General features: G+C 44.0%; 1 protein-coding gene and 1 pseudogene across 6 annotated transcripts; one reads left to right on the plus strand and one right to left on the minus strand.

Moving 5' to 3' along the window:
- The first annotated feature begins 2,408 nt into the window (after positions 1 to 2,408).
- On the plus strand, positions 2,409 to 3,270 carry LOC118590739 (annotated as a pseudogene).
- Positions 3,271 to 3,905: 635 nt separating this feature from the next.
- Zmym5 (zinc finger MYM-type containing 5) lies at positions 3,906 to 24,112 on the minus strand. 6 transcript variants are annotated; one of them, XM_036200044.1, is made up of 9 exons: positions 23,969 to 24,112; positions 22,973 to 23,028; positions 22,131 to 22,445; positions 15,980 to 16,442; positions 15,679 to 15,769; positions 14,124 to 14,406; positions 12,349 to 12,511; positions 11,248 to 11,454; positions 3,906 to 5,084 (listed from the first exon to the last, which is right to left on the minus strand). In XM_036200044.1, exons 4-9 carry the CDS (start codon positions 16,361 to 16,363, stop codon positions 4,338 to 4,340), a joined length of 1,875 nt encoding a protein of 624 aa, XP_036055937.1. In that variant the 5' UTR covers positions 16,364 to 16,442; positions 22,131 to 22,445; positions 22,973 to 23,028; positions 23,969 to 24,112; the 3' UTR covers positions 3,906 to 4,337. The 6 variants fall into 6 exon arrangements, with proteins under 6 accessions (XP_036055937.1, XP_036055934.1, XP_036055935.1 ...); XM_036200041.1 differs by lacking the exon at positions 22,131 to 22,445; XM_036200042.1 differs by lacking the exons at positions 22,131 to 22,445; positions 23,969 to 24,112 and adding an exon at positions 23,764 to 23,798.
- Between the last annotated feature and the right edge of the window lie 654 nt (positions 24,113 to 24,766).

Raw genomic sequence — 24,766 nt, forward strand, 5'->3', positions numbered from 1 at the left:
TATTGTGTTGAAATTAGATCAGTATGGGACAGATGTATCATCTTCCAATCTAAGAAAAATTGTGTATTTCCCCTCTATTAAAGATTTTTGTGTGTGAATGTTTTGCCTGCATTATGTTATGTGCACCATGTGCAAGCAATACTTGAGGCTACAAGAGAGTATCAGATCTCCCTAGAACTGGAGTTTGCAGAGGGTTATGAGCCACCATATGGGTGTTGTATTCAACTGGTGAGCCATCTCACTATGCTCTATTCTTATTTTCTTCTACCTTTTTCTCTTCCTCCTCCTATTTGAAACAGGGTTCTCACTATGTAGCCTGGAGCTCACTATGTTGTCTTTTGCTGGCCTCTAATTCGGAGATCTGTTTTCCATTTCCTACTGGGTGCTGGTTTTCAAAGTTTGCACCACATTATTTTTTGTTTTTTCCAAACAGATTTGCTCTCTGTATCCCTGGCAGTCCTGGAACTCGCTCTGTAGACCAGGCTGGCCTGAAACTTAGAGACCCACCCACTTTTGCCTCCTGAGTGCTGGTATTAAAGGTTTGCACTACCTTTTTTCTATGTATTTTCTGTTTTTTCCAAACCAGGTTTCTCTATGTATCCCTGGTTGTCCTGAAACTCACTCTGTAGACCAGGCAGTAGAGAACTTCAGTTCCAGGATATTTGACACTCTCTTCTGAACTCTGTGGGCTCCAGGTACATACATGGTACATACAACATACATATAGGCAAAACACTCATACACATAAAATGAAGCTAAAAATAAGTGTCATATCTTAAGTACCCTCATAGGCCTTTGAAAGCAAAGTGACATTTTGGAGATATTTCAAAGCTATATACATTCAAATCAGTTTCTACCTCTGTTTCTATTTAGAAGGAGTCTGGTAGAAGATCCACCTCAACTCCTCTCCCATCTTTCCCTAAATCTGCCCCTTCAAAGCCTGCTAAACACAGCTCCTCCCTCAGAGGGGCTCAAGACCACTCCCACAGGGTACATAAGAGTATCCCAGAAAACAGACACGTGATTCTTCCAGTCTCTTGGCCCCCTCTCCTCTGAGGGGCCAGGAATCACCCTGAACACTTTACCCATTAAACCTGGGCTTTTCTACTTTGGTCTGATTCAGTTTGCAGTGTTGGCAGAGAGGCCTATCAGGGTGAAAAAGACTTATCAGTATCTTATAGAACATGATAGCTCATGCTTGCCTGGAACTCATTATATATCCCATGTTGGCCATGAATTAGTAATAATCCTCCAGCCTCAGCTTCCCTAACGCTGGGATTACAGGTGCAAGCCACCATGATTGACTTAGATCCAATCCTGAATGACTAAAAGTGACTTATTTTTGAGACAGGGTTTCATATACCCAAGTGACCTGACACTTGCTGCTTGCTTCTACCTCCTGAGTAGCGTGATTACAGGCTGATACAGTGTTGCAGATCAAACCTAGAACTTTCAGCGTGCTAGGCAAGCACTCTACCAATTGAAGGACATCCTTGGTTTGAAACAAGATACAATTCCACACATATGATTTAGTGGGTATTCTAAAAAATGCTCTCATGTAGTGGCATTGAGTGTGTAAGTGTTCCCACACAGAAGAAAGCATCTTGTTAGGTCATTGTTAATAAAGACACTTTTTCACAAGAAAAGCCGTCTCTTTTTTATTCCTGTGAAAAAAGACACCATGACCACGGTAACTCTAATAAAGGAAGATATTTAATTGGGGCCAACTTACATCATGGTGGGAAATATGGCAGTGTACAGTAAGACATGGTGCTGGAGAAGAAGCAGAGTTCTTCATCTTGATCCAGAGGCAACAGGGAGAGAACTCAACTGAGCTTCTGAGACACCAAAACCCACACGATGATACACTTCAACAAGACCACACTTAATAGTGACTCTCCCAGTCTACAGAGGCCATTGCTATTCAAACCAAAAGCCCCCAAAGGTGAAAAAAGTTCACACCACCCCTTAAGAATTTAATAGGTAAAGTTATCAGAAGTCAGAAGCAAAAGAGAAAATTATTATAGTGATCTGGACCCTAGATGGCAATCAAAATTTTTAGATTTGCTTATTCTTCTTTGGGGAAATAGCAAATGATGGGTGATACTGGTGCAGAGGAGGGCACAGAGGACCCTGGGGCCCAGGATTGGGAGTTGCAGTGGTTGTCATGGCTGTGGTCCAGGCTTGGGAGCTTGTGGTGGTAAAGCTGAAGACAAGGAATGGAAACCCATCACCAAGCTGGGCCATCTAGTCAAGGATGTGAAGATCAAGTCAGTCGTGGGATGTTTGTACTGTGTGAAGAGGTATTGCTGTGATTGGTGTAATAAAGAGCTGAATGGCCAAAAGCTAGGCAGGAAAGAAGAGGCAGGACTTCCGGCAGAGGCAGTCAGAGGGATGAACCGAGGGGCATGGGAGACACCGGTGGGATTTGGAACGAGTCCAACATACTGGGCAAGGGTAAGGTGACTGAGCCACATATGACTGAATGTAGATGAACAGAAATAGGTTAACTAAGCTAAAAGAGCTAGTTTAAAAAAAAAAGTCTAAGCTAAGGCCAGGCTTTCATAATTAACAGTAAGTCTCCACGTCATTATTTGTAGGCTGCCAGTCCCAATAAGAAAGCTTACTGCATAAGTCCTTAGAGACCTACTTGTTCTCCCTGCCCATCAAGGCATTTCAGATTACTGACTTTTTCCCTGGGCTTATCCCTGATGAGGTTCTAAAGATGTCAGTGAAGAAGCAGACTCAGGCTCGACAGTCACTATTGAGGACTACAATGGTCATGCTGGTCTTGGTGTTAAGAGCTCCAAGAACGTAGTCACTGCCATCTGAGGGGCCATCATCTTGGCCAAGCCTTCCACTGTCGCTGTGCAGAGAGACTAAGGTGGGAACAAGATTTTCAAGTCCCACACTGTTCCTTTCAAGGAAATCGGCTGCTGCGGCTCCATGCTGGCAGGTCTCATCCCTGCCCCCACAGGCATTAGCACTGTCTCTGTTCCTGTGCCCAAGAAGCTGTGGCTACTGGCTGGTGTTGACTACCTAACATCAGCCAGGGGCTGCACTGCCACCCTGGGCAACTTTGCCATGGCCACCTTTGATGCCCTCTCCAAGACCTACCCCCAACCTCTGGAAAGAGACTGTTCATTCACCAAGTCTCTTTATCAGGAATTCACTGACCATCGTGTGAAAACCCACAGCAGTCTCTGCCCCAACATCCAGCTGTGGCTACCACATAAAGAGTATTTATACAAACAAGGAAAAAAACAGTGAATTAAGTCTGAAAAAAATTTGTTTAGATTCATAGTTTCTCAAATTTCACACATGGACTAAACTTTCACAGGGAAAAGTACAACACTGAAGTTAAATACACACACACACACACACACACACACACACACACACACACACACATTTTTTTTGAGACAGGTTTCACTGTGTAGCCTTAGCTGTCCTGACCTTGCTCTGTAGACCAGGCTGGCCTTGAACTCAGATCCAGCTGTCTCTGCCTCCCAAGTAGTGAGATTAAAGGCATGTACCGCCACCATCACCTGTCTACATACGTTTTTAATGTCTCTTATAGTCATACTAACAGAAAAATAGCAATATATTAATTAAAATTCTTATTCAAGAAAAGCTACAACATTTATACATTAAATTAAAAACAAAAATAAAAAGCCAATAAAATTCAAAATACCTTTATTTACTATAACAAATGAACTGATTTGTGCAAATAGAAAAAAATGTTTTAAAGAAAGAAAAGACAAGAATTTGGTTTAAAAGCAAACAGCTGTAGCCTATTCAGTTCTTAAGCTGTTTGAATATATTTTCTTTTTTGGTTTATCAAGACAGGGATTTTTTTTTTTTTGTATCCCTGGCTATCCTTGAACTCACTCTGTAGACCAGGCTGTCCTTGAACTCACAGAGACCCACCTGCCTCTGTCTCCTGAGAGCTGGGATAATAGGGGTGTGCCAACCCTGCCCAACCTGAATATATTTTAACAATGTTAAAAAAAAAATGCTTCTTCTACAATGTATCTGTCTTTTTGGCTCTCAGGCCATTAAGTGGAAATCCTCTAAGAAAAACTCTAGGAGGCGAGAATCCCCATAGTGAAAGAACTCCAACCGCCTTTAATAAAACCTCAAGAATCACTATCCACTCCAATGGCTTTTCAATTTCAAAGAGGAATATTCTTACTACTTATTTGCTACTAGACATCGTGGTAACAAACTCCTGTAAGTTCCTCCACGTAAGAGTGCCACAATGTAATGGTACTGTCTCCTGGTACAAAACTTTTCTGTGTAATGCAGACACTGTGATGTCTAGAGCAGACAGGACATTAAGTGTACAACAGGAGCACACCATTCTCCCCATCCTCATAAAATCTACGCTCTATATCAGCTTCATTGGTTTTACTATTCAAGTTAGATTTTAATTTGGAATACTTAACACTATTGTTGATGTGCATTTCACTTTCCTCGTGTTTCCCAAGAATATGTGACAGATGCTGCCAATCTTTGCACCCATTCTCATTTTTCAGTTGATTCTTCCCTTCTCCAAAGAGTCTGCAATACAGACAAAACACTGAGTCTTTGGAGGCCGAGTAGAGAAGCCAGGACCTGGTGCTCTTCTCCCCGCTCGGAAGAATCCGTGTGTAGTACGCTTCCGAAAACTTCCTCCCTGTGTTGTCTTTTGGAAAATTGAAATTTCTTAGTTGAGGTGGATCATTTTTGACAAGACTGTCACGTTGTTTCATATTCAAAATTCGGGGCCATGAGCCTGGATCTGAAGACAGTACAGCTGACACAGCAGGATCTTCTGAGCGGCTGTCTCCCGATTGCTCTTGCGATGTATCAGGCACGGCTGTCACAGGAGGCAAGTTCCCATGCTCCTCCTTCCCTGATGCATCTAGGCTACATTCCGCTGCACCTTTTATTACCTCTGAGCTCTTTCCCTTTTTCTCTGGTATTTCTCCGATTTTTTCTGAAAGTATGCTTGATTCAAGTAGTTTTCTTTCATTTTCTTCTCTGATAGCATTCCTCTTTCTGTTTTGTAAAAGTGATAATTTTGATCTTTTTTCCATTATCTGTCAAGAAAGAGATTACAATTTTATTGGCATTTTAAAAACTGAAATAACAGAAAAAAAGACCAGGCAATGGCTCAGTGTTAGCTATCAAAGAAAGAAGGCATACCAAGGCATGCACAATGTACATACATACATGAAGCCAAGTACTCAAACTCTGACAGTGATTGGATAGTGACACAGGACTTTCGTGAAAGCTCTGGTGACAATTTAACAATGTGCATTGAATTGGGAAGCAGTTTGGCAGTTCATCTGAAATTGTAAACATATGATCCACACAGACAAGGTATACAGCTAAGATGAATGTCATGTCACACCACCATTCAATGAGGTAAACTCAAATAACAATAAAAAACTAAGTATAAAGCTGGGCAGTTGTGGCGCACACCTTTAATCCCAGCACTCATGAGGAAGAGGTAGGTGGATCTCGAGTTCAAGGCCAGCCTGGTCTACAAAATGGTTTCCAGGACAGCTAGGGCTACACAGAGAAACCCCTTCTTGGAAAACCAACCAATCAAGAAATGAAGTATAAACTGGTAAAGACAGTAAATACCTTAAATCTCAGCACTTAGGAGGCAGAGGCAGGCAGTTGTCAGCCTGGTTTGGTTCACACAGAATTCCAGGCCAGCCAGAGATACATAGTAAGACTTTTTCTAAACAAGCAAACAAACAAACAGAAAAAAAAAAAAAAAGAGGGGGGGCTGAGAAATAGCTCAGCTGTTAAAGAGCACTACTGGCTGCTATTCCAGAAGTCCTGAGTTCAATTCCCAGGAACCACATGGTGGCTCACAACCATCTAAAATGAGACCTGGTGCCCTCTTCTGGCTTGCAGGCATACATGCAGACAGAACACTGTATACATAATAAATAAATCTTTAAAAAAAAAAAAAAAAAAAGAGGCAGGCCAGTGTGCTAGCTAGTTTTATGCCAACTAACACAAGCTAAAGTAACCCGAGAGGAAGGAACCTCAATTAAGAAAATGTCTCTAAAGTTGGGCATGGTGGCACATGCCTTTAATCCCAGCACTCAGGGAGGCAGAGGCATGCAGATCTCCGAGTTCAAGGCCACCCTGGTCTACAGAGGGAGTTCCAGGAAAGCCAGTGCTACACGAAGAAACCTTGTCTCAATAAATAAAATAAATTATATATGTGTGTTTCCCCCCTTCAAGGCAGGATGTCACTATGTGGTCTGGCTGTCCTCAATCTATATATATCAGAAGGGCCTCTGCTGTGATTAAACATGTCCAGCACACCCAACTCTCTTTTTTTTAGTAGAGCCATTTTGACTCCATGTATGAATATGTGTATGCCTGGTACCCATAGAGGCCGGAATCAGCCCCTAGAACTGGAAACATGGATGGCTGTGACCCAACATATAGGTGCTGGGAACCAAATCTGGTTCCTCTGCAAGAACAAGTACTCTAGACCTCTGAGCCACCTACCCTGCCCCTCAAAAGCAATTAGTATTAATTGTAAAAGTGCTGTAGTCCTTCTTACACATGTACAGAAGTACACACACCTAACAAAGATCTCCATTTCATAATTCCCAATACACTGTCCAGTAATCTTCATTTATTTACTTATTTATTTATTTGGTTTTTCAAGACAGGGTTTCTCTGAATAGCTCTGTGTCTTTCATGGAACTCACTCAGTAGCTCAGGCTGGCCTTGAACACACAGAGACCCACCTGCCTCTGCCTCCTGAGTGCTGGGATTAAAGGCATATGCCACTACTCTGTTATTTTATTTATTTGGAGACAGGGTTACTCTGTATAACAGCCTTGGCTGTCCTGGAACTCTCTTTGTAACCAGGCTGGCCTGGAGCTCAGAGATCCGCCTGCCTGTGCCTTCAGAGTGCTGAATTAAAGGTGTGTGCCACCATGCCTGGCCCTATTAATGTATTTTTGAGAGGGGGGGTATCAATCACTGTGTAGTTCCAGCTGGCCTCAAACTCAGACATCCCAAGTGCTAGGAGAAAGGTGTGCCACCATGACCACACATGGCACTTTCTTCATTTTATAATTACTTTTCAAATCCATTATAGAAAAAAAAAGTACTTGTGGATTTAAAGTAAGGACTTAAAACACCATTTTCCCTCCTTCCTTAATAATTCATGGGCCGAGGCTGTGTTTATTTTATAAAATGATTACCGAGCACTTACAAAGCTCTGGGTTTGATACTTAGCATCACAGAAATGAGGTGTGGTGACACATGCCTATAATTCTGGGATGATGGAGATACTGGCAGATCAGAAATATCCCCAGCAATACAGCTAGTTTGAAGCCAGCCTGTCTCAAAAAACAAAACAAGTAATCACTCAGCAATATAGTGTGTATTGCTTTTGAAGAGGACCTGTTCCCAGCACCAATGTTGTACAGCTGGCGCACTAATGCGTGTAACTCAAGCTCCAGGGGATCTGATGCCTTCTTCTAACTGCCGTGGGAACTGCAATCATGCGCGCGCACACACGCACGCGCACGCACACACACACACACGCACGCGCACACACACACATGCACGCGCGCGCGCACACACACACACACACACGCGTGCGCGCACACACACACACACTTAAAAATAAAACAACATTTGGGGGCTTGGGAGAGGACTCAGTACTTAAGAGCACTCACTGTTCTTTCAGAGAACCTGGTGTTTGATTCCCTGCAAACAACATGGTGGCTCACAACTAACTGGAATTCCAGTTCCAGGAATCCAATGACCTCTTTTGACCTCCAAGGGCACCAGGCATGAACATGGCGCACATACATACACATAGGCAACACTCATATACACAAAATAAAAACAAATGTACCTAAAAACATTGAAAAGTGCCATTTACTTACTAAATTTTTAAAAAGGATTTCTCTAAATGCCGGGCTGGCCTCAAAACTGACTCTTCTTCCCTGCACTATATATGGCAGAACAGTATTTTATTATGGCAGACAAGGAAGACATTTTAAAAGATTTTCCTTTTTCTTTTGAGATAGGGTTTCTTTGTGTGGCCCTGGCTGTCCTGAACTCAGAGATCCCCCATCTACCTCTCAAGCGCTGGGATTAATGACATGAACTACTACTGCTGAGTTCTTAAAACAGATTTTCATGTAGCCAAAGCTGGCCCCAAATTTGTTCCATAGCCAAGGCTGACTTTGAACTTTTCTTATTTGGGGTAGATGTGTGTACCGAGATGATTTAGTTGTCTCCCATGTGGGACTGAACTCAACCTGTCAGACTTGGTGGCAAGTGCCTTTATCCACTGAGCCATCTCTCTGGCCTGACCCTGGACTTCTGATCCTTCAGTTTCTACCTACTGAGTGCCAGGAATATAGGAATGTCCCAACATGCCAGTGTTTATGGGGTACTTTATACATGCTAGGTGAGCACTTACAAGCTACATTCCAATCCATTTACAAATCTTGGACTATCATTTATTAACTATTTTTCCTAATTTAAGAACCATCAAGTTACTTGTTTTGTTGCCCTTTTTTTTTTTTTGAGACAGCGTCTAATCTACAAAGCCCTGGCTGTCCTGGAACTCACTGCGCAAACCAGGCTGGCTTTGAACTCACTAGAGCCACCTGCCTCTGCCTCCTGAGTGCTGGGATTTTTTTTTTTTTTTTTTTAAGCTGAGGATCAAACCCAGGGCCTTGCACTTGCTAGGCAAGCACTCTACCACTAAGCTAAATCCCCAACCCGAGTGCTGGGATTTTAAAGGCATTTACCAAAAGACCTGTATCAAGACTTCTCAATAAGGAAGATGGGAGTTTAGCTTTCCTTCCTCTCACAGATTCACTTCACACAGCACCGTGTCAATCACAGATCACAGGATGCCTTGGGGAATGTCATGTACAAACAGGATGTTGAGGAGCATACCTAGCATCTACCCACTAGATGCCAACAGCACCCCTAAAGCACTGGCAGAAAGAAACATTCCCCAAATCCCTGGCTTACATCAAGAGTATATTTAGATTTTGGGGCCACTGAAATTTCACAGCCAGTAAATGCAGTTGCTGTGTAAGTATGATGACCTGAGTTAACCCCTGAAACTGACTTCACAAAGTGACCTCTGACCTGTGCACAACTGCATTCACACACATACATTACCTGTACACTAGAATAACTATGCATTTCGTATATATTATGTATAACAAGTATTTTCTTAAAATTTTTGTTGTTTATGGGGTTGGGGGTAGTGCAAGATGTCAGATCTCTTGGTGCTGGAGTTACAGGAGATAGTGATCCACCTGACATGGGTACTGGGAATTGAACTTGAGTCCTCTGGAAAAGTAGCAAGTACTTTTAACCACTGAGCCATTTTCTAGCTCCCTATTAAAAGAAGAATGAATAGCTTTATATTTTATGACTCTACATATTATTGAGTGATAAGCAACTAATGACAATATTAGAATTTTTTTTTGTTGGTGGTGCCATCAGGGACTTAACCAAGATTATGTGTATCAGGGAAGTCCTCTGCTCCTGAGATATCCCAAGCCCTGTTTTTTCTTAAAGTGTTAATACATCACTAAGCTTTCTCTACTGCTCTTTTCTGAAGACTTGCTATTGATTAATCTGGATACACAGCTGCGGCCTATTTTGATTACATGTATTTCTCCATCTTTCTTTCTTCTCTTCAATTAATACCCTATGTGCAAATCTCATGTTATTTTTGTACATGTATATTATATATGGTGTATGCACATGTGCACGTATGTATGTAGACGCATGCTCTCTTGAGCATGTGCAGTCATAGAACAACATTAGGTGTCCTGTTCCAGACACATGGTTACAAAGGCAGCCCTAGTTAAACTCAGTGAGTTACAAAACAAACAAAGACATTGTGGTGGTTTGAATGAGATGTCCACCCTAAGTCTCAGGCTGGCGAATAAATAGCTGTTCCTAGTTGGTGGCTGTTTGGGGTCGGATTACGCGGTGCGGCCCTGCTGGAGGAAGTCCATCACTGCAAGAAGGCTCTGAGGTTTTAATACTCCTGCCATTCCCAGTGTCTTCTCTCAGCTTCCTATTTGTGAATCCGACGTGAGCACTCAACTACTGCCCCAGCTGCTTCCACTTCACCACCATCAACGTTACATACCCCTCTGGAACAGTGAGCCCAAGTAAGCCCTTTCCCCTATAAGTTGCCTTAGTTATGGTGCTTCATCACAGTAACAGAAAGTTAATACAAACATGAACGTAGGAAAGGAATTTGGAGGGCAGAGGACGCTGATACGGTGGAAATAAGGGAATGAGAGCAATGAAAAGATATTACATATATGCACCATAATCACTTATGAAATTGTTAAAAAATAATATCTGAGACAAGGTCTTGCTCTGTATGGTCTAACTTGCTAGGTAGAAGAAAGTTGGCCTCTACCTCACAGAGATCCACCTGCTGGGCCTCCCTAGTGCTGGGATTAAAGGTGTGCACCCTCATCGCAAGTATTAAAACATTCAGCTCAGTGGTAGAGCGCTGGCCTAGCAAGCACAAGGCCCTGGGTTCGATCCTCAGCTGAAAAAAAAAAAAAAAAAAAAAAGTTGCTGGGCGGCGGTGGCGCACACCTGTAATCCCAGCACTCGGGAGGCAGAGGCAGGTGGGTCTCTGTGAGTTCAAGGCCAGCCTGGTCTCCAAAGCAAGTTCCAGGACAGGCTCCAAAGCTACAGAGAAACCCTGTCTCGAAAAACCAAAACAAAAAAAACTTAAAAGCTCAGCATGGTGGTTGGTATACATGTGAATCTGAGTGCTCCTGTAGCACAATGGGAGATGGCATCAAGACTCACCAGAAGCTTGAAGGCCAGGTAGACTGGTGTACACATTAAATAATGAGATCATGTCTCCAACAAGGTATAAGACAAGGACAGACACCACAGGTTGTCCTCCTTCACTTACAAGCACTTGGATCTCACAAACACATGTACACACAAGTAAAAATAAGAATTAAGGGCTGGAGAAATTACTTAAGCAGTTAAGGGCACCGGCTGCTCTTCCAGAGATCTAGGTTTGATTCTTAGAACTCACATGGTGGCTCACGTCTGTCTGTAACTCCAGTTTCAAAGGACCCAACATTCTTTTCTGGCCTCTGAGGGCATCAAGGATGTGATACACAGACAAGCATGCAGGCAGAACACCCATGTACATAAAATAACATTAGAGAAACAAATGAAACAATAAATTACCTCTTTATATTCATTGGCACAGTTCTGGCAGCAGAATCTCTTTTGCTGACCTGTAATCAGGACCTTGTGTCCAGTATTCTTGGGCATATACTTGCTACACTGTTCACAGCAGTTCATTATTAGACCATTAGTCAATCTGTATTCATTAAAGCAATTATTACTACAAATTTTATGTGTTATACTGTTAACACTGATTTCATGGCGAACCTAAAAGAAAACAAAATTTCTTAAGACAGTATTAGATAATTTACTGCCCTACAGTATTTGGATCCTTCCTTACAATATTCAGGAGGTGGATGAAGGGAATCATTATCCATACTTAGAATGGTGCCTCTGTATCTAGCAGGAAGGTGGGTCTAAAGCTGTAATTGACATAAATTTGTCTTTGATTTGAATGTCCCCAAAGTTACTGATATCAGATTTAGTTACCGAGGACAATGTAAAACAAAGGACTGCAGAATAATGTCTGTCTCTTCCTCTTGAACATGATCAAACTATTTGTCCCACACATTCTTACAGGATCTCTTGCTTCCTTCATTGTCTTGAAATACTGAATTATTACAACTAATTCCACAGAAACAGACGTACTTTTTACACCACAAAATTGGGGTATATCTATTTCTCTATATAAAAATTGTTTGAGGGTTAGGAGAGGTCTCACTATTATATAGCCTTGGCTGTCCTGGAACTCACTAAATGTAGACCAGGTTGGTCTCAAATTCAGAGATTTGCCTGTCCTTACTAGGATTAAAGGTGTGCACCACCGACTCAGCAATAAATCTTTTTTTTTTTCCCCCCTTTTGGGACAGGGTTTCTCTGTGTAACAGTCCTGCCTGTCCTGGAACTCTGTAAACCATGGTTGGCCTCAAACTCCTTGAGATCCATCTGCCTCTGCCTCTCAAGTGCTGGGATTAAAGGCATGCACCACCACCACCCAGCAAGCAGTAAATCTTTTTAATAAAGAGAATTCTAACATCTTAGTAGTTCTTCCAACCTGCCAATTTAGAATATGGACATTATGTAGATACAGAGCTTACACTGGTACTTAAAATTCAGCATTATTCCTAGGAGTCTAAATAGTAGCAGTATAAAGAGCCAGACCTCTCCTAATTTATTACACATTATACATCTTGACTTAGTAAAAGCTTCTTTTTTGAGACTCTGGTAGTATTCATTGGGAGACAGAGATGCATTACGGAATTCTGGTAAGGAATTGTTTGATTCCACTGGAGGAATAATGGTTGTTGTCTTCATAGGAGAATCTCTGGAACACAAGGGAAAAAGAAACTTCGTAAGATCACTGTACTTTAAAATCCACTCTCAGCTTTACTTAGTAATACAAGTGAAAACTCTTTTGGAACATTAGAAATGCACTGAAGTTCTAGCATTCTAGGATTAAAAAATGCTAGTAGTTGGGGCTAGAGAGATGGGTTAGTGGTTAAGGGCACAGGCTGCAATGGGCAGTGGTATAGTACACCTTTGCACATTAGTCTTTTTATTTTTTATTTTTTTAAGCTGAGGATCGAACCCAGAGCCTTGTGCTTGCTAGGCGAGCGCTCTACCACTGAGCTAAATCCCCAACCCTATAGTACACCTTTGATACCAGCACTCAGGCAGAGCCAGGCAGATCTCTGTGAGTTTCAGGCCAGCCTGGTCTATAGAGCAAGTTTCAGGATAGCCAGGGACACACAGGAACCCTGTCTCAAAAAACCCCCTCCCAAAAGAGCACTGGCTGCAGTGCTTACAGAGGACCCAGCGTTGGTTCCTGGCATACACATGGTGGCTTACAACTATCCATATGCCAATTCCAGTGAACCCAGCTTCCTATTCAGGCCTCTGAGGGCACAGAGCATACTTACACAAACACAGGCAAAACAATCCCACACAGAAATAAATCTTTTAAAAGAACACTGGTTGGAAAACACAAAACCAATGGTGCTAAACAGACAGATCTTTGTTGCATGTACTGCTCTTATAGAGAACCGGAGCTTGGTGCCTAGCCTATGTGAGGCCTTTTAACCCAAGTTACAGGGTGATGCCAACATCTCTGAGCTTTTGGGCCACCTGTACTCACATGTACCTACACACAAACACATACACAATTTTTTCCCCTTTATTTTTATTTTATGTGTATGGTTATTTTGCCTGCACGTATGTTTGTTTACCACATAGATGCAATACCCACAGGGGCCAGGAGAGGGCATCGGATTTCCTGGGACTGGAGTTAACTACAGTTAACCTGGATGCTGGAAAAACCAAGAGCAGCCAGAGCTCTAAAGCACTGAGGCATCTCTCTAGCCCCATAAAAGTAAAACTGAAAAAATTTTGGGAGTGGTTCTGCAGAGATGATCCATAAAGAAAAGGCACTGTCAAGCTTGATGACCTAGGTTTGATCCCTGGAAGTAGAAGCAAAGGACCAACTTCAGTGGGTTATTCTCTGAATGTGTGCGCATACATACACATACACATACACACACACACACACACACACTGAAGATCAAAACAAACAAAACCCACATGTAAAAAAGGAAAGACAAACACAGCACCTGAGAGAATACTGTATTTCTGTACCTATATATATTCTTCTGTTAAAACTACAATATACTACAGTATAAGTTCTACCATGGGCTGGAGAGATGGTTCAGGTTAAGAGCACTGACTGCTCTTTCCAGAGGTCCTGAGTTCAATTCCCAGCAACCACATGGTGGCTCATGACCATCTATAATGAGATCTGGCGCGCTCTTCTGGATACATAATAAATAAATAAATCTTTAAAAAAAAAAAAGAAAAAGTTCTACCACAAGTCTAGCTTACAGTTATATCCAGCGGATTTATTTATACTGGAGCATTAAACCACAATGTTGAGGTCTGCTTACTTTTTACATGTCACATTCCGTGTCTTTTGAGTACGTTTATGAGAGAAAGAGGAAAGGCAGGTGGTGGTACAAAAGAGGTGAGCTGATCCTTTTCGTTGATAAACTGTCTGCCCCTTCTGTAGAGGTTTTTTGCAGTTTGCACAAGCGATGTTAACAGATTTAGTAAGATGCTGGTTTGAGGGCTGGAAATTCTGTTTAGGAAGTGAGGCCACTGGTGATAAAGAATCCACCCCTTGTTGTTTCTGGTTACGAGGAAATGATGCTGACTGGGAGATCCAAGAATCTTAAAAATGAAACACATGAAGAAAAGTCATGGAATAAATAAAAATACATATTAGGATACATTTGCATTTTATAAGACTTTAAGAGGCCAGCCTGATCTATAGAGCGAGAGGCAGGACAGGCTCCAAAGCTACACAGATAAACCCTGTCTCGAAACACCCCTTCCCCCACCCCCGCTAAAAGTCATTGATTAAGCTCTAAAAACAGGACATAAATCATTTTCGATTAAAAAAAAAAATTTCCCCCTCCAAATTGCAGATACAAAAGACTTCAAAAGTATAAAGTAACATTATCTTAGAATGAAAGCCAATACATTATTTTACATAGAATGTAGCAGATGTGAGCTCTAAAAAGAACAGCTATGGGAGCTGGGGAGACCACCTATCTAGTGTGATCTCCAGTATCCATGTGAAACGAAACAAAGCAAATAACTGGAAAAGAGGCCACCACAAACCAATGGCAGGCTACTGAGAGATGGCGTAGCACTGACATCACTTGTAGCCACACCGGACAACCCCAACTGGCTCCTCAGATCCCACATGGTAGGAGAGAACTGACCCCTGCAAGTTGTTCTCCTGTCCACTACACCACACACACACACACACACACACACACACACACACACACACACACACACACTCACTCTCAATGTAATCTAGATTTTTTTTTAAAGTTAAACCAGTAATGGTGGCACATACCTTTGATCCCTGTACTCAGGAGACAGAGACAGCGGGATCTCTGTGAGTCTGAGGCCAGGATGATCTACATAATGAGTCTCAGGGCAGCCATGATTACAGAGTGAGAACCTTAAAGACATTTTTCTTTTTAAGGTTAAAAAAGGAAAAAAAGAGTTTGAGGATTTAGCTCAGTGGTAGAGCGCTTGCCTAGCAAGCGCAAGGTCGTGGGTTTGATCCTCAGCTCCAAAAAAAAAGTCTCTGTGAATTTGAGGCCAGTCTGGTCTACAGAGCGAGTTCCAGGATGGCCAAGATTAGACAGATAAAAATCAAAGAGCATGCATTTATAATCTTATAATCCCAGTATTGGGAAGACAGAAAATGTCCCTGAGGCTTGCCAGCTAACAATCTAGCTGAGAGAGCTTCAATGTCAGTTAAAAAAACAAACAAACAAACAAACAAACAAACAAAACTACTTCAAAAAATAAGACAGAGACCAACAGAGGAAGAGAGTTCTGGCCTCCAGGCTTGTGCATACAGACTCACACAGAAACCTCAATGTACTTAATACAAAGCAAACAATACAACTTACTGCTTACCAGGATTGTAATGTGCTGCAAATCTTGCACTGTGAAGTGTGTCTGCTACATCCATCCTACCAGGATTAAAAGGTCCTACTCCAGTCTTGGTCTGTGAAGTTAAAGATGAGGTGTATATTTGTACATTAACACTACATCCTTGACTGACATCTCCCAGGTTGGTACTCTACAGTGATGTACAATCATTAAGTTCCTATCACACCCAGCATTCAGGGCTTACACCTGCTTCTAAAGTTGTTAACATTAGTATTATTACAGTCAATTCTGTAGTGATACCATTAATACCCACTCCTGAACTTACCTTACTTCTTGATAGACTGGAAAGGAAGAAATCCACAGTTTGGGGACTATTTTTGTTTCCAGGAGGTCCCCATTCAGTAAACTTGGTAGGATTTTTCTCCTCCCCTCCATCTGTTTCTGTGTCCTCTTCATCATCAATAACAATTGTTTCAGATATACTTCCCTTCTGAGAAGTCAAATCTTTTAAAGGAGGAGGAGCTGAGGAATAACTTCCTTGTGGATTTTCATGTTTTGATGATGCAAACACAGAGTTTCTTTCCTCAGCTACTGCTGGAGTACAAACTGGAGGCTGTATTGATTCAACGAACACAACATCATCATCTTCCATGGGGGAGTTTCTAGATGCACTGACTGAAGAATCCAATTCTGAGAGATGAGCTGCCATGGCCGAACAGCCTAGTAAGACACGAGTCCATACAGCTAACCCAGTCTTCTCACCAAACTATTTATCTACAACAAAGAAGCTGTAAGAGACAGAGAAGAGGATAATTCAATTTTACTGAAGTAACAGCACTGATAAAACTTTTAAAACTGGGTTGGGGATTTAGCTCAGTGGTAGAGCACTCGCCTAGCAAGCACAAGGCCCTGGGTTCAGTCCTCAGCTCAAAAAAAAAAAAAAAAAAAAAAATGTTTTTTAAACCATTCAAGTGATACGTGATATTTTGTTTTCCTGTAAAACACTATGTTAAATTCTACTTCTTTGTGGAGTTTGATGAAAATCATATAATTTGATAGTAATTGTGCTCATTTTGTGCTACTCTCCACTCACAACAAACACAGCCTAAGCTTCCCAGAACTTGGAAGGCAGAGACAGGCGGATCTCTGTGAGTTCCAGCCCAGCCTGGTCTACAGAGTGAGATCCAGAACAGGCACCAAAACAACACAGAGAAACCTGTCTCACCCTCCAACCCCCCACCCCCCACCCCCCCGCCCCCCCCACCCCCCCACCCCGCCAAAAAAAAAAAAAAAAAAAAAGCCTAGGCTTTCTTTAAATTTAAAATAACAAAATTTAGGCTGGAGAGATTACTTGGCAGTTAGGAGTGTGTATTGCTCCTCTTATTTAAGACCTGAACTCAGTTTCCATCATTCATATCAAGAGTCTAATCACAACTGCATGTAACTCCAGCTCCAGGGGATCTGACACCCTCTCCTAGACTCTACAAACACCTGCATCCACAACTTTCAATGGCCACACAGACACACAAGTTAAAAAATAAACTTGGATATATATTTATCAGACACACATGGTGGCACACACTTTTTAAATTTTTTTTCCCTAATTTTATTTAGTTATATTTTTTTTTATGTATGAGTGCTCTGCATGTATACCTGCAGGCCAGAAGAGGGCATCAGAACCTATTATAGATGGTTGGTTGATCCACCATGTGGTTGATGGGAATTGATCAGGACCTCTGAAAGAGCAGCCAAAGCTCAGCACTTGAGAGGCGGAGGCGGAGTCAAGAGAATCTTGACTTTAGGCCAGCCTGCTCTACATAGCAAGTTCCAGGACAGTCAGAGCTAAACAAAGACCCTGTCTCAAAAAAACTGAAACCAATACCAAACCAAACAATAAATTGCATTAAATACCACTCAAGGTCCTTACATATTTACTGTCCCAGATGCTCTCATGACTAGTCTAATACTGCAGCTCCTAGTTCTCCCAAATACATCTCCCAATACCACAATGAAATCTTCTTTGAATTTTTCTTGTTTTCCCTCATCAGGAAGGAAGCGTATGTCCTTTTGTTCAATAAAGGCTTTTTTTTTTGGTTTGTTTGTTTTTCACTGTGTAGCAGTGACTGGCCCGAGAAATGCTCTGTAGACCAGGCTGGCCTCGAACTCACAGAGATCCGCCTGCCTCTGCCTCCTGAGTGCTGGGATTAAAGGCGTGCGCCACCACCGCCCCTCTTGAAGATATTCCCTTTATTGAGGTTCCTTCTAACTGATGGCTCTAGTTTGTGTCAGGTTGACATAAAACCATTCAACACACTGTTCAAAACAGCAAAGTTACTGTCTGACTACTTGTTATGTTACACTGAGCAAGTTTATACATCTCATTGAATTAAGTTTTCTGGATTGTAAGCAAAATGGACATAAAACAAGATTTTAGCTTGGTATATTCCAAGACTCAGGTTAGGACCTTACAAACGCTAGATAAGTGCTATACAACTGAGCTGTATCTCCAGCCCTAGACATTTTAAATCCTGACGGGTTAAAGTTTTCTGATTTTATTTTTGCAACAATAAGTTTTACCTATAAATGGTAATATTTTTAAAATAGGCTACTTGGCTATAGATAAATGATAATATGTAGTTTAAAAAGCTAAAAAGGAAAACTCTAATGAAAATTGCCATTAAAAAATGAGTCACAGATGGGTGTGGTGGTGCAATTCTTTGATCTCAGGACTCAGAAGGCAGAGGCAAATGGTCTCTGTGAGTTCAAGGCCAGCCTGATCTACATCGAGAGCCATCTCAAAACAGAGATGCCATCTCAAAACACCCCCCCCCCAAAAAAAAAACTAGAAAGAAAAAGAAATGAGTCGCAGCATTAGAAGATTGAGAACCACTGACTTAGCAAGTTCTAGTACAGCCAGGTCTCTCTAGAAAAGAGACCTTGTCTCAGGGCTGGGGAGACGGCTCGGAGGCCAAGAGGACTGGCTCACAGCCATCTGTAATGAGATCTGGCGCCCTCTTCTGGAGTGCAGGCAGAACACTGTATACACAGTAAATAAATCTTAAGAGAAAGAGACCTTGTCTCTCTCTCAAAAAAAAAAAAAAAAGGGTTGGGGATTTAGCTCAGTGGTAGAGCGCTTGCCTTGATCCTCAGCTCAAAAAAAAAAAAAAAAAAAAAAAGGCAAAAAACCAAAACAAAAAAAGTCCTCCAAACCTCTAAATGCCTAATGGATAGGCAAGTATTTTAAATTTTATATCTCAACTTGTCAGGTCCAAAAGAAACTCTGGACAAATGGTTAACAAGTGGTACATACTAGAATGTCCACAGACCTCCAGACTCTCAGTACTTGGGTACCTGTGACCCCACCCTAAACTCTACCTCATGGGCTTCCACACTCCGCCCCCACCAGGTTTTCACTCCTATATAACCTTACCATTTTGGCCACATACCCTCTGGCTCCCTTCCAACCCATGGTCCGGTCCATTCTGCTGGCCATGTTCAGTCTACTACGCTCTCCCTGCTCCGGAGTATTCCAGATGCCTCTGGCTACACTCTCCTCATATCCACAATAAAAACCTTCTCAACCACACCTTGCAACAGTCACGTCCTCATTTCATTCAACAGTAAGTTTTCATTGAGTGCTTTTGACTTGGGGTTGATTTAATTTTGTTATCTGGTGCTTTTAGATGAAAAGATTTTTAAAAAATAACAAAATTGGTAAACATCCTCCATCAGATCTGGCGCATGTACGCAAGCCTGTGGGGCATTTCTTTGGTTGCTTAATGAAGTCGGAAGGCCCATGTGGGTGGTACCAGCCCAGGGGCAGGTGGTCTTGGGTTACAGAAGCCAGTCAGATGTGAATGGGAAGCAATCAAGCAAGAACCTTCAGTTTCTGCCTTTAGGTTCTTGCCCCGACTCCCTTATGATGAACTGTAAGATTTAAGATAGAATGTGAAGAAACATGCAACTGACAGAAGCCTGACTTGTAAAGTTTTCAGAGGGAAGCAAAGACTGACAGTGCCATTCTTGTGACATAGTTCAATCTGTAGCTTCTTGTCAGCTGGGCTGACAAACTGGCTGTGATTAACAAAAGACCAGGGCTGGAGAGATGGCTCAGAGGTTAAAAGCACCGACTACTCTTCCAGAGGTCCTGAGTTCAATTCCCAGCAACCACATGGTGGCTCACAACCATCTGTAATAAGATCAGGTGCCCTCTTCCGTATACATAATAAATAAATAAATCTTAAAAAAAAAAAAAAAAAAACAAAAAAAAAAAAACAAAACAACAAGAGACCAGCATCACTGAGATGAAATCTGAAAAAGTATGTGGTACACACCTTTGGGGCACTTGAAAGGCAGAGGAAGGCAGATCTCTGAGATCGAGCCCAGATTGGTCTGCAGAGAGTTCCAGGCCAACCAGGGCTATACAGAGAAACACTGCTTCTAAAACACAAACAAGAAAAGAAATCTGTGAGATATTTCCTCAGGGTCAGCACACAGAAGCTGTGATTCCGAGGCATCAAGGCTATCTCACACCAACAGCTGAACTTGGTGATATGTAAAAGTACTCCAGATAATGACAGCATGGACGACAACGCTGCAGGAGTCAAGGGGTCCCAGAGAGAAGCTGAGGCTTGGCATGATGAGGCAGGTGAAGGATCCCTGAAGAGAACCCAGGAGGGACACTGATGAAGACATAGCCTTAGCTGCAGTGAAGACCCCAGCACACTGGAGAGGCCAGGATTGTGAGATGACAAGACAGATGCAGGTGTGAAGTGGAGCTGGCTTGAGTCCTTGCATGTGCAGATAGCAGAGCCGGAGAAGTCAAACTGTGCAAAGTTCTCTGGAGCCCCAAAGATCATGAGTCAGATCCCAGATGTCAGACTAAACTATTTATATTTACACTGTCAAATTCTGGTTTTGCTTTGATCTGTGCCTGATTCTTCTCTCTTGGAATAATAAACATGTAACCAAGTTTTATTTATAGAATACCCAATTGAGAAACTTGGTCGACTTCTAATTTTAACTATTGAAAAAAAACATTATTTTACGTATAAGGGTGTTTTGCCCGCATGCCTGGTGCCCAGTTCCCTGGAATTGGAGTTACAAACAGTTCTGAGGCACCATGTGAGTGCTGGAAACTGAATCTACTACTCCTCTCCCCCAACCCTCCCAGCTGAGAACTGACTCCAGGGCCTTGGGCTCGCTAGGTAAGAGCTGTACCACTGAGCTAAATGCCCAACCCCTTACTTTTTTGTAAAAGTATTTATTCTTATTGTATATACATTGGTGTTTTTGCATACATGTCTGTGTGTAAGGGTGTTAGATCCCCTAGAACTAGAGTTAGAGAGAGTTGTGAACTGTCATGTGGGTGCTGGGAATTGAACCCAGGTTCTCTGGAAGAGCAGCCAGTATTCTTAACCACTAAGTCATCCCACTAGCCACCAAACCTACTACTACTCTTAACCACTGTGGGAACTCTTCAGCCACATTTCCAATTTTTACAGAGATGTTGGCTATTTTAAAGAGACTTTGAACCTAAAAAAAATTTTTTTAATTATTCATGTACACCACATGAATGTCTAGTGTGCCTGGGGGTCAGGAGAGGGCATCAGATCCCCTGCAATGGAGTCAATGGTGGTTTTAAGCCACTACGTGGGTGCTAGTATTCAGGTTAGCCATTTCTCTAGCCCCACAGCTTTGAACTTTTAAAAGCAGTGGCAATGTGTGGGTCACACCACCTTTGGCAAACCTCTTTCAAAACCACTGTTTTTTTTTTGTTGTTGTGTGTTGTTTTTCTTTTTTTCTTTTTTCTTTTTTTTTTTTTTTTTTGAGATAGGGTTTCTCTATGTGGCCCTGGCTCCATAGACTAGGCTGGACTCAAACTCAGGGATTCACCTGCCTCTGCCTCCCAAATGCTAGGATTAAAGGTGTGTGCCACCACAACCTGGTAGAAACCACTGTTTCAAAGTGTATGAATTTTTTAAATGTTTATTTAATTTTGTGTGTGTGTGCCTGGTGCCAGCTCCCTGTGTATGCAGGAGTCTGAGGCAGTCAGAAGAGGCATCAAATTCCCTAGAATTGAAGTTAGAGACTGCTGAGTGCCAGGACTCCAACCCAGGCCCCTGCAAGATTATCAAGTGATTTTAATTGCTGAGCCATCTCTCCAGCTCCCCAATCTCCTTCCCGACTCCCCTAACACCCCCTCCCAACAGGGTTTCTGTGTAGCCCTGGCTGCCATCAAACTCATAGATCCTCCTGCCTCTGCCTCATGAGTGCTAGGATTAAAGACCTGCGCCAGTTCAATCTCCATTCTTAAAAACTAGACAGAGAATTCTAGGATCTGACATGGCCCTAACTTTAAAAGGGTACATCTGAGTGGGGCTGGAGAGATGGCTCAGCAGTTAAGAGCATTTACTGCTCTTCCAGAGGACAAAGAGTTCTGATTCCAGTGCCCAACTGATCCCACTCACAAATACCTGTAACTTTTCAGCTCCAGCGGATCCAGTACCTTCTGGCTTCCTCAAGAACACAAAGACAACACATACTCTTAAGTACTTTTAAAAAATAAAAAAGATATGTCTAAGAAGTACTATGTAAGAAATCACAGAGGCTGGAGAGATGGCTCAGTGGTTAAGAGAACTGGTTGTTCTTCCAAGGGATCAGGGTTTAAGACCCCACATCTCCAGTGCAGCTCACAACCTGCTGTCTAATTCCAAAGGATCCATTGCCCTCTTCTGGTTTCCTTGAACACTGCAGTCAAGTGGCACACAGGCATACAGGCAGCAAAACACCTATGCATGTAAAAATAAAACCTTTCAAAAACTGAAAAACCTGTAATTCACTCTTCTTCAATCTTAAAACATTTTTTCAGTAATTATTTAGGAATTTATTTTGGAACTTACTTTAAATAATTATTAGTAGTTAAAAAATACAACAGAAAGAAGTACCTATTGGAAAGGAGGACAAAAATGTTAAGCACAGCATTTTTGGGGGGGGGGGGGTTCGAGACATGGTTTCTCTGTGTAGTTTTGGTGCTTGTCCTGGAACTCACTCTGTGGACCACGCTGGCCTCGAACTCACAGAGATCCACCTAAGTGAACAGCATTTTAATGAACTGGAGCTTAGTCCCATTTAGGAATGCTAGAAAACAGCAGTGTTAGTGCTACCCACAGGTGTGTCTTCCCCAGAGTCCACAGGCTCAGCTTTCCTGGCAGAGACCACTCAAGCAGCAACTTTTCTACATAATAGAAAAGCAAACCTCATATAAAACAGTCTATCCCAGTAAGTTTAAACAGCAAAGCTACGCAAAATGACTCACAATGGAGATGCTTTCCTTATTTCTGCCAAATGCTTCACCAGAGTGGCTTGAAGGTCCTGGAGTAAAAACAAAACAAAAAACCCTTTAGCACCAACAGAGAGGAGGTAGCTTCAACCCTGAACACCAGAGGAGGAAGTGAACCAAGGTGAACTCATTCCCAAGCTTTTCTAGCAACCTAATTCCAAATAAACAGGATTATCAATTATTAAAAGCTACAGCAGACCAAGCTCAATCTATTCCTTCCAGATTCAGAGTGAGGAGTAGCGTGCACAGCTGAGCAGGATGATAACTAGGTCCTCAAAGCCAGCAAAGGGATTCCGATTTCTCCAGAGCCCACTCTGCGTCACCGCCACCACTAAAGTACCACGGAGAAAGCGGTTCAATAACTAAGTGGTCCCATTTGCCGCCAGCACTTGCTGGGACTTAAGGTTCCTACGCCTCTGCAGCCAGCGACAGGCACCCAAGTCAGCCATAAGAAATGAACCCACGTAAGACTAGAAGCTGCACAGCGCGGTGGAGAGGAGCAAAGGAGAAAACGCCGCAGGACTGAGGCGGCCACCTCACCACCGAAAACTTGGGGTCTCGGTCGGGCAGACAGGGTGGGGGTGCAGCCACCAGGCGGCAGGGCCAACGGGCCGCCCCCTCACCCGCCCCGCCCACCGCTCTCGGTACAGAAAACACCCCGAGACCTCCCGCGACCTCGGGCCGCCGCCCCCCGCGCACGGCGTCCCCCGCGCCACCCGCCCCGCCGTCCGCCTCCCGCAGTCCGCCCGGCCGCGCCCGCGCACCACCCTTAGCCTTCGGGCAGCACGTGAAGCGGCGCGGCCCCCAGCGCACCCCGAGGCCCCGACGCAGTAGCGGCGACGCCGACCAGCTGCCCTCACCCGCCTCCGCCTCCGCCTCCGCCTCCTCCTCCTCCTCCCGAGGCTGCGCGGCTCCCAGCCACCCCCACTCTCCGCGGCCCTCGACAGGAAAGACAGCGGGGATAAGCCTCACCCGGTTCTGGCTGCAGCTCCGCGGAACGAACCTCCCCTCCCCCGGCCCACCCCCCTTCGGCGACACGCACAACTCCTCTCGGTCCAGTCCCGGCTTTAGCGCTGGGGAGGAGGAGGAGGAGGAGGAGGTAGAGGAGGCGGCGGCGCGGCGGAGCCCGGGGAGGCCCCGCCCTCCGCACGCTCATTGGCTGCTGGCGAAGGCGGTCCCGAACGCCTCGGGCACGTCCATTGGCTCCGTCGGCTTTCTTTCAAGACCCTCCTCGGTGAGGGAGTCAGGGCGGCTGTCCGTCAAACCTGGGCCACGCCCTCAAGCCTGCTGTTCCCTCCCCCCTGCCGCCAGCCTCGGGCTTAGCCAGCCCTCCCTCCCTCGGAGCCCCCGCCCCGCCCCGCCCCGCCCCCACTCCACTCGCCGGGTCCGCCGGGGTCAGAACCCGAGTGGCGAGGCCCGTAGTGCGGGTCGCCGTTCGGCCTCGGGCCTGGGGGGGTCTTCGTCGAGGCTTCCCGCGGGGCCCGGAGCGGGCCACCGGGCCTTGGCCTCCAGACGGTCGCCGCGGTCCCCCGCGACTCTCCCCGAGGAGAGACGCGGCCTCGATGCCCCAGCGTCCTCCCTGTCCAGGCCCAAAGGCCCGGGAGACGGGCGAGCCCCGCAGTGCCTGCGGCGGGCCGAGGGGGCGGGCCGGCCGCGGCTGCAGGGGACAGGCGTGCCGGCGGCCGTGCAGGCGCTTCCACCTCGCCTCGCCCGTGGGAATGGTCCCCCACCTCCGCCATGGCTGCGGCGGGAGGAGACGTCGTCCTCCAT

The sequence above is a fragment of the Onychomys torridus genome, chromosome 9 (genome assembly GCF_903995425.1).
Source record: "Onychomys torridus chromosome 9, mOncTor1.1, whole genome shotgun sequence".
Lineage (NCBI taxonomy): Eukaryota > Metazoa > Chordata > Mammalia > Rodentia > Cricetidae > Onychomys > Onychomys torridus.